This window comes from Pyrus communis, chromosome 11 (assembly GCF_041283825.1).
Source record: "Pyrus communis isolate YQ-2024b chromosome 11, ASM4128382v1, whole genome shotgun sequence".
NCBI lineage: Eukaryota > Viridiplantae > Streptophyta > Magnoliopsida > Rosales > Rosaceae > Pyrus > Pyrus communis.
The window spans coordinates 8,166,225-8,176,354 of record NC_142575.1 but is presented as its reverse complement, the minus strand read 5'-3'; the positions used below and the strand labels follow the sequence as shown (position 1 = coordinate 8,176,354).

At 35.5% G+C, this 10,130-nt stretch overlaps 1 protein-coding gene across 3 annotated transcripts; it reads right to left on the bottom strand.

The window, feature by feature from the left end:
* Positions 1–2,724: 2,724 nt before the first annotated feature.
* Positions 2,725–9,775, bottom strand: NUDT9 (nudix hydrolase homolog 9). Of its 3 annotated transcripts, XR_015953721.1 has the most exons (12): positions 9,291–9,775; positions 6,727–6,844; positions 6,274–6,641; positions 6,071–6,145; positions 5,629–5,685; positions 5,379–5,461; positions 4,926–4,984; positions 4,531–4,679; positions 4,131–4,271; positions 3,449–3,607; positions 2,875–3,166; positions 2,725–2,806 (listed from the first exon to the last, which is right to left on the bottom strand). XR_015953721.1 is itself a non-coding variant. In XM_068483233.2 (9 exons), the coding sequence occupies exons 1-9, from the start codon at positions 6,352–6,354 to the stop codon at positions 3,071–3,073; spliced, it is 900 nt and encodes a 299-aa protein (XP_068339334.2). In that variant the 5' UTR covers positions 6,355–7,738; the 3' UTR covers positions 2,765–3,070. The 3 variants fall into 3 exon arrangements, 1 of the variants encoding a protein (XP_068339334.2); XR_015953720.1 differs by lacking the exon at positions 9,291–9,775 and having other exon boundaries at positions 6,274–7,823; XM_068483233.2 differs by lacking the exon at positions 9,291–9,775 and having other exon boundaries at positions 2,765–3,166; positions 6,274–7,738.
* Positions 9,776–10,130: the final 355 nt, after the last annotated feature.

Below are 10,130 nucleotides of genomic sequence, written 5' to 3'. Positions count from 1 at the left end.
AGGATTCAGCATATTTATAGAGAGGGAGATTATGTTCTGTATAAATTAGCAGGAATTTGTCCTTTGAAGTATGGTTTTCCTATTTTTGAGGCTCCTTCCGATGATGTTAGTGGTTTAGTTCAGGAAGATTTATGGGAGGTTGCTGGACCAAATTTGTTTAGTTGTTTTTGTGTTTGTGGACGTGTGCCCAAAAAAAAAAAATTGTACTTCAACCTATTGCTTCTACTGCAATCACCATTATTGGTTAGGAGTAGGATTCTCTCATCTCTTAATTTCCTTCTTCTTTCTTCTCCTTCTATTTGAACAGTTATAGTTAAATCACATCAACGTTTTGTGTTAATTTTTTAATAACCAAAAGAAGACAATAAATAATATGTGAGAAGGGAAGAAAAATAGATAAAAATAAGAGATGAGAGAATCCTACACCTGCTCTGTAACCAAATAAATTATAACATTGAGATACAAAAATAAAGAAGAAATGCAGCAGAATCTCTTTACAAGTCAATGGTGGCTTTTCGACCTTTTTAAAAAGAAACAAAAAATAAAAAAATACAAGTACTTAGTGTCGAAGGAAGCACAGAAAGCTGCATAATTGGTGGTAAATACAGAACCAATTAATTGTTTATTTAAATCACAAAGGCCAAAATTAAAGGAAAAAAATACAATATATTTTTATATAAATGTAATCTTGTGCTAGATTATGTTATAATTATACACAAACAAGCCACAGGGAAAAGCACTGTTTGGGCGTTTGTTTGTTCCCCTATACCCAATCACAGACCACCTCAGCTACTTAGTAAAACTAAAATGTTGATGTCATTCTTTCTCATTGAGGAGATATACAGACAGAAAATTTTCAACTATGCAGCTGTGCTCTTTTTTTTTCAACTCTGTTAAAAATTTTGTTAAAATAAGTCACGTGCCACGTACGTGAGGCTAAATCAAGGAGAAAATATGAAAAATCAGATGAGAAAATTGTAGCAATGATCTTTTAACTTTAACCCAATTAAGAGAAATAATCCCTCAACTTAAACACAATTAATAAATGGTTCTTCAAATTTAATCCGATTGTAGCAATGAATCTTTTAACAAGACTCATTTTGATAGACGTTCTGACGGACTTGACGAAATAGATTATAACTGCACGTTTTCATGAATTAATGACCAATGATCACATATTTGTTTTTAATGAATTATTGCTTCAATTAAGTTAAAATTAAGATATGATTGCTACAATTTTCTTTTAATATAAGACAAATTAATGACGTTACGTGATATTGTGTTACAGTGAAATTTCTTGAAATATGATACAACATGTAAACATCATATGCTTCTTTAGTAATATAATGTATGGTTTATATTTTTATTAAAAAATTTATTGACTTGGGCTTTGCTTTCGCCACCATTGACTCACCAAATACCGATTGCTTTCATTGTCATTTACGTCTATCAGCATTTTTTTTCGTTCACACTACTGTGGGTGTCGACTGCTAAACTGAAGTGTCCAGTTTTCCAGTCAAAGCAGTGCAACTTGGAAAGCTTCTAGGTCTAGTAATTATATATGGATCAATTCTTAGCCCAATTGCAATTTTTGTTCATGTACACGTGTAGGTTGCAAAATTTTACTAAGCTCCCATAAATAGAATGTGTCGGTTAATATATCCAAGTCGTTCGATCTACTTATTTTGATACATGTTTTAATTCTGACAATATTAAAGACCATTTGATAATTATTTTGTTTTTACTTATTTGAATTCTGAAATTGGGTAACTACTTTCGGTTTTTAGAAAAAGTGAAACTTCAAAACCAAAAAATGAAAACCACTTTCTTGAGTTTTCAAAACTTGGCCTTGAGTTTCTAGTTTTGTCTTTTAGGTTTCATTTTTTTGAAACTTGAAAACTAAAAGTACTTACCAAAGTTTTCATTTTTCAGAAAAGTAAAAATTAAATACTAAAAATTAAAAATGAAATAATTATCAAACGTCTCCTTAGTCTTGCAGTTATGTATGGTTGAACTTGATCACAAACTAAACAAAATTACAAGACAAACATTGCCAAAATTGAAAGGATGAAAAAGAAAATAAATTATAAAGATTAGCAGCTTATACAATGTATACCACACATAGAAGAATTTACATGACGTGAGCATACTACCACAGTAGCATCTTGTGTCAATAGAAACGTGCAAATTTTTTGTCCACTTATCCTTATTTCATTAATAATGAAACCAAGCGACAATGCACCCGTCCCCTGTAAGTTCTCTGCCACACAAGCCCATAAAGCGAAAAGAAAGAGAAGAAGCAACAGAAAAATGGATCATAAACAATGCATCTGGTCAAGTGGGAAAAATAGTGATAGGGCAATTATAAGACAAGGTACTCTAACCCCTTTGCCTAGCCTTCTCTTTCATGGACTCCAACTAGGCACCTACTCTCCAGAAATGGGCACTTTTTAGTTTTTACCTTGCTGCTGAAGTCTCAGAGGTAAATCGCAGTAAAAACACAGATCTTCTGACGGAAGCTTTTACCAATGTACTTAAATCCAACATGAATTGTAACCGGGAAAAATTATCGGCATGTATCCCTCATAAGAATTATCCTTCCTATAGTTTGCTTGGATTTTCACTTTCGATTTTGCAGTATTTCTTTGTTGCACGTTCGTCAGGTGGTTTCATTCGGCTTCACTACAAAATGCAACAAAAAAACTACAGGGACGAAAGCGAAAATCCAAATGAAAAGGGACTGTTGCTGCAATTTAACCAATTTAAAAAAAAACCATATATCACAGATTGTAAAATATGTTTACCACTATTGGTGATAACAAGTTGATGACAGTAACTGTAATTAGCTACGATAAGCCACCATTGTCAAATTACAGGTATATAATTCAAATTAACTGTGATTAAAAATAAATCATGTTTTAGAAGAATATGTATGAAACTGAGTATAACAAGCAAGGTTATCTGTTTTTGTACCGAATCGCTAATGACAAAGAAAGTGAGTCCGACCCTTAGAAGTGTTACTGAAAGCTGCTGAGACACTAACGGCTGAGAGATACGAGCAGATCTTCCATCAAACATTCTTCACGGCTTCAACCATCATCTTATACAACGCGAATCCACCTTCATGACAGCCTGGCATTTTCGACACCATGTTCTCTAATTCAATCTGGTATAAAGAAAATTTCATGAGATTTGCATTGAAACTCAAAACGGAAGTTGAGATTCATTAGTGGTCCCATAAGGTTGCATCACTATTCAACCATGTTTCAGTCAGTATCACCATAGCTCACAAACAACATTACCGCACAATTACCTCTTGCCATTCTACCATCATTGACCGTGACTTGAATATTAACAAATAAGTAAACGAAAGACTTCCAATGCAAACAATTGTTTAGAAAATAAATACATGATGGTGCGTCTCTGTTGGATAAAAGTTTGAACTTACCATTGGAACTGTAAAGAGCTGAGTTGATTCAAAGCTGTCTTGGGCACTAGAATACAGTTTTTGAATCTCCCTTGAGCTGAGACTGCATTTCATGAAGAAAAATGCAGTTGGCCTCACATTAAGCTCCCTGCGGGATATACCGATAAAAACTTGCTCATGCTGCATCATGGCCAAATGATTAACATTAGATACTTTTTAGTCAGAGAGGAGAGGAGTTACTATGTAGTATCAAAAGAAAAAGTTTATTATCGTTGGATAATAAAATGCCCTAAACGGCAGCAGAATTTAGATAGTTTAACCTTAACTAAAACAAGCGTAAAAGATAACTGGAATCGCTCCAGGGGTATCACACCCGTTCTTGGCCTCTCACCAAGAATTTTGTCATCTCAACAAAATAATCCCATCGCAGGAACAGAATTCCAATCTCTGGAAAACACAACTTTTCTATTCATAAACTCTTCATTCATACAACTATTGGAATTACAAGGGATATTAGGAAACTAAATCTAATCCCAATGAAACTGGAAGTAATCTTAATCCTCATAAAAGTAGGAAATCAAATAACTAAAACCCGATATTAAAATATTAAAACCCTAGAGAGTAAATAAAACTCATCGTGAGCAGGGAAGACGCATAAAATGTGTAATGGACAATTAGGAAACAAACATACAGATGTACTTACAAGGGAAGCTGAAGGTACCCCAATTTCTTCAACTACCTCACGAACAATGCTCTCAAACATCTCCTGAGAAACTTTGTTGTTAATAGCTTTGGAGTCTGTCACGTCCTTATGGTGATGGGATATTATTCCAACTTCGTGGGGCTGTTAATCATCAAATAAATATTATGGAATTAGAGGTTGAGATAAACCCCTGCAAAAGGATAAAGCAATAGAAAAACCTTCTTATCATTACTACAAGGATGAAAAAAAAGTTTGAAATGATCTAGATAATGTGTGGCAAGCATTGATATGATCCTAAAACAATGATATCATGCATCGGCAAGCATATATAGGCAACGATAAAATCTCACAATGCAGCTAAAAATGAGGTCGCAAACTATTTTTGTTTCAGTTATGATACCTCCGGATGGCCTCCTGGGAATACAAAGTGTCCGGGAAACTCCCCGACATTGTTACTTCTTTGCAACACTAGTATTTTCTTGTCAGATGTCTCCACAATAGCACCATTACCCAATGGACTTGAGGTGTGTTGACAACGTATGGCATCATCTACAGACAAGCAAAGCTGTAAACATCAAAGAAATTTACGAACCAATTGAATAATTATATGCCTTCTGAGTTGAATTTAGCCATCGTAAGGCTTCATTATCATTAATTTTACCAAATGCTCAGGATTCCAATAGGAGAAAAGATTTAAGATGATCAGGGACTCAAGTTTGTGGGTGTGCGAATGACAAAAATGAGAAAAATAAAGGAAGCTCATTGAGAAAAATGTACTAATTCCTGCAGTAATACCTTCTGATCGAACGAGGAATCTTTCCCACAAAGGATTTAAGTTTGTGCCCACAAAAGTCCTGCAAAGCAAGTAGGTAACTGATTTAAAACCAGCAAAATAAAAGGCTGATTGTATATCCTTTTAAAAAAGTGGCATCCGATTGTAATTTGTTTCTTGTTTTCCTAGTTTCATAGGCGGAAAGAACCAATTACAAACTAATTCCGCTTATCATGAATCATGGAATTAGAATCTGCCAAGACAGAACGAAAAACATTTCCACTTTGTTCAAGAAACTGTATAAATAAGCTAAATTATTTAAAATGCTATCCACTGTCAATATTTGTTTTTTTTTATTTTTTAGAAGAGGTAATAACTGTGAGTAAGCGCATAAATCTAAGAATGTTACATTACAGAATCAGATTTAGACAGTATATATGCCGATCATTTTGTTTGTTTGATTGAGAGAGAGAGACCTATAATCTGTCAGACCAAGGTGGAGGCACACATGAGGCTCTTGGTTAGATCCACCTCCACCATTCCATACATGTTGTCCATACTGTATGATTATCAACAATGTACACTAGATCAGTAAATTACATGAATATCGAAAATCAAATGAAACTACGGGTTACAATTTCAGACAGAGGGATACGTGTCAGGAAGAAACTAAATGATCCTGCCATCATACTACATAAGTTTCATTGTCAAAGAAGATCCACATACCCTGAACTTTGTCCCATTGAACAGTGATGGATTTTTCTGGACCCTTTGATCCCATATCTATAAAAACAAAATAAAACAGCTTAGCCATACGGTATAGAAATGTGAGTGAACACAAATCAGAAAACCAAGCTTGTGATGAAAAAACCACCGAAAGACGCTTGCGTATTCAAGAAAATAAACTCAACCCCAGTATCCAAAATTGCAGATTTTGTAATAGAACAAACAAGCTCATCTAATTCCTACCAGAACTGGGCTCCCCAAAATGCAACCCATAACACACTAGACTGTTTCATTTCTCCTTAAATTTACAACTCTCTCACTAATCAGTTGTAAAAATCAAATTAAAGAAACCCAAAATACAATAAATACATAAATAAACATAAATATATAAAATGCAGCCTCCTGATCACACATATACAAAATTACACAATCAAAAGATCACCTCAGAAATAGAATTCTCCAAGTCGATGTCTGGATGGGGAATTCGATCATAGACTCCATCAAAAACCACAGAAATCTATAAACCCACAAAACAAAAAATTCATCAGGTTTGTAAATCATATGCATTTGAAAAGATTACCATTGAAGTATGGCTTTGTTAATCATACAAATCAAGTGAATGATGGAAACGAAGAGTTGAAGAACCTGCGAGGGTGAAAGACCAGAGGGGCAAGAGAGCAGAAGCCTGTAAGGCTTAGTGATCGTTTCAATCTCTGCCTTCTCCATTGGAATAGCAAGCGCAGACCAATGTCGATGAAAGTCTTCTGGGATTCTGAGAACCTTGAGAGGCCAATGCTTGCTCTATGGTTCAGATGGGCTTGGCCTGCTTAGTTTTAAAATTTTAGGGCCCAAGATAAAAAGTTTGGGCTTTTTTATCAGGCCTGGATCGAGTCGGGCAGGCCCATTGACCAATCCAATGTCTTGGTCCGTTAGGCTTACCAGGTTTGTATGCTAGGGAGTTGGTATTGTCACTCGAAGATGTAGACACCATGCACTCCTCTTTTCTTTGTCAACTGAAGATAATATCTTTTTTTATTGTCAAACATGGTCAAACAAAATGCATGTGGGTTAGATCCAAAGGAGGAAGTTTGACATTACCTTATAAACCATCAAATTAATATTTGATCTTTGTCTTTTGACATGTCTATTGGAGATATTCTTCGAGAGGCCCTCCTCGCTGCCGCAAGGAAGGTGTAGAAGACCAACCACCAACCGCCTACTATTTTTTTTGGGGATTAGAATGGATACCTTTCTTTCATTAATTAGTAATCCATCTTATACTTTTCAACTTGAATTTTTTTGGAAGTTGTCGTCAATTTCTTCATTCAGTATGTCTTGAATCTTTAAGTTATCATATTCAACCAATTCTCTTATGTTAATACCACTCTAAAATAGGGCGCCATGCACTTTCTAAAAAAAAAGAAAAAGGAAATGTATGATAACTATTTTGGAGATCGAGCTTTCTCTCCTAGCCCTTCGATGCTAGACTTTCGGTCAAGGATTTGTCTCACCTCAAGTCTTCTTGGGGCTTTATTATCCCAACTGAAATGAGTTGGATCTTCTTAGATCGGTCGGCCCCTGTTTTGGGGGTTGATGTGATGAATTTACCGGTGATCGTGGTAGATTTGCTCCTCTCCGCATTTTTAGAGCGTTGAAGTGACAAATTTACAATGAATCTGGTGCATGCCAATGAAATGTCGACAAGTTGCGAGGATAATGTCACCTCTTGACGAAAACTTGAGTTGATTTAATTAAGGGTGTCTAGATGTTTAGGTGGACATCTATGGAGAGTGGTGGAGCTCTTTAATTTATGCGGTCATGTCATTAGCCCTTGCGAATGGAGGAATCTCCCCTTCTAATCTCTTCCCTCTTCCTTCTCATTTTATTTGAACGGTCATAGTTAAGTTACTTCAATATCTTATATTAATTTTTTTATAGAGACAATAAAACAAAAAATAATATATGAGTTGAGAAAATGAAAGAAGATAGATATAGAAAGGGAGAAAATCTTACTCCCTTGCGAATTAGCCCTTATGAATGGAGTTCGCTTAGAGTCACTATCTGACACTGGCACTTGCAAGTTTTTGAATTAGATTTGTCACTGTTGGCATTTAGTGAATGGGGTTAAGGTGGCTGGGAAATAATATATGAGATGAGGAAATGAAAGAAGATAGATATAGAAAGGGAGAAAATCCTATTCCCTTGCGAATTAGCCCTTATGAATGGAGTTTGCTTAGAGTCCCTATCTAACACTGGCACTTGCAAGTTTTTAAATCAGATTTGTCACTGTTGGCATTTAGTGAATGGGGTTAAGGTGGCTGGGAAATAATATATGAGATGAGGAAATGAAAGAAGATAGATATAGAAAGGGAGAAAATCCTATTCCCTTGCGAATTAGCCCTTATGAATGAAGTTTGCTTAGAGTCCCTATCTAATACTGGCACTTGCAAGTTTTTAAATCAGATTTGTCACTGTTGGCATTTAGTGAATATGGTTAAGGTGGCTGGGAAATAATATATGAGATGAGGAAATGAAAGAAGATAGATATATAAAGGGAGAAAATCCTATTCCCTTGCGAATTAGCCCTTATGAATGGAGTTCGCTTAGTCCCTATCTGACACTGGCACTTGCAAGTTTTTAAATCAAATTTGTCACTGTTGGCATTTAGTGAATGGGGTTAAGGTGGCTGGGTCCGACTGTGATGTAAGGTGGAGGTGGCTAGTTTGGGTTGTTGAGAATTGACAACATATATTTTAAATTTTTTTAATCTTATTTCTATTTATTCTTTAGTTTTCTTATTGTTTTAAAACTTTTAGATGTTACTTTTACTTTGTTTATTTAGTCCATGTGTCAATGTGTTACCAGACGTATGGATCCCGCAAAGTGGCATGTTAGCAAATTAACAAAAAATTTGGCAAAGATGGATGGTAAGGACGAAATCATAGTTGCTGGATTAGGTAAAATAGGGTCCGAATTTTGTATCGGTACGTACGAACCAATACTTCGGCGATTCGATGGTTCATCTAGATCTCTAATCAGATTAGAAAAAAAATTAAAGAAAAGAAAAACGCATTTGGTCACTGTAAAATCGGTGGTAAATTTATCGTTGTCTTGGTTGTGGTTGACGGGGAAGGAGAGGAAAGAAGAGGTTAGGGAAGGAGAAAAAAAGTAGAGAGAGATGAGGGAGCAAGAGAGAGACTGAGAAGAGGGAAAGTCAGAATGAGTTTACCACCGTTGTGGTCTTGTGGTTGTCGGGGAAGGAGAAGAAAGGGGGGGGGGGGGGAGAGAGAGAGAGAGAGAGAGAGAGAGAGAAGAAGGAAAGTGAGATTAAGGAGAGCTTACCGAGGGGAAGAGAGTGGGTGGGATATGAATTGCACAGGAGAGAGGAAAGGTTCAACATTGCGAATTTAGAACGAATTAAACTGAATATGGTAATGTCTATGTATACTCTCTGACGAATGGTATTTATAGGTTACTAGTGAATTTCAAACCCAAACCGAACTCCGAACTCAAATCTTACTCCGTATCTGGCAGCTATGGACGAAATGGAAGAATAATATCGCAGCAACTTATCCAAGAAACAAGAATTCATCCAATTGAATCACAACTAGTCTAAATTTTGCATTTAACAGACTTAAGAACCAAAACCTTTTAGAACATACCTACGTTGCTCGATCCTGATGAAGAAGCCATTGTAGCCCCTGTGTTTGAAACCTTCTCCTCTTTTACGATCACAATAGCTTCTCTAATCAATAGGACTTAGAACAACATAAGCTAGTATTGCAAGAGCAGTGGTTTGAACCATAAATATATAGTGCTCCTCTGTCCATTCCTATCAGAATTGGATTGAGGTTCAAGCTCATACAAACCATAAAGAATTACGAGACCTCATGAAGTTCCAACAGTAAGTTCTTCACCAAAACCAATTGGAACTTCTCTCAACTCTGTTATTCTAAAACAATAAGGACAACCTAAATAGTTTTAACCAAGACTTTTCCATAACCAGAGTATATGTTTCATACTCATAATCTTACACGAAATTGATGAGTGGGTGCAAAAAGAAATTAAATATATGGGTACAAATAAAAGCTAAAATAAAAATTACTATAAAATGGATGCAAATTAGAAAATAGGCATAAATAAAACTAAAAAATGTGATATAAAATTTAGCTATAAATACAAATATACCAAATGTATTGTTGTAAACTAGGGCTGGTTTCGGTTTGGTAATTGAACTAAAAACCCTGTCTCGAAATTCGAGCTGAAAAAGTTCGGAAAGAAGAAAAATAGACCAAGCAACAGCTGCAACAACTAGCAGTTCAGCGGCTTTCTTTCACATGTGGTTCAACAGTCATCACACCAAGAAATTCGGCTGATAACGCAAAAAGAGGGATAGTATTTTAATGAAATCACAATTTGGCCGAAGAGTTGTTAAGTTTAGTGGCAAATTAATGCGCCTGTTTGGTTTTTCACAGGAGAAGTTAACTGTGTAACTAAAGGGA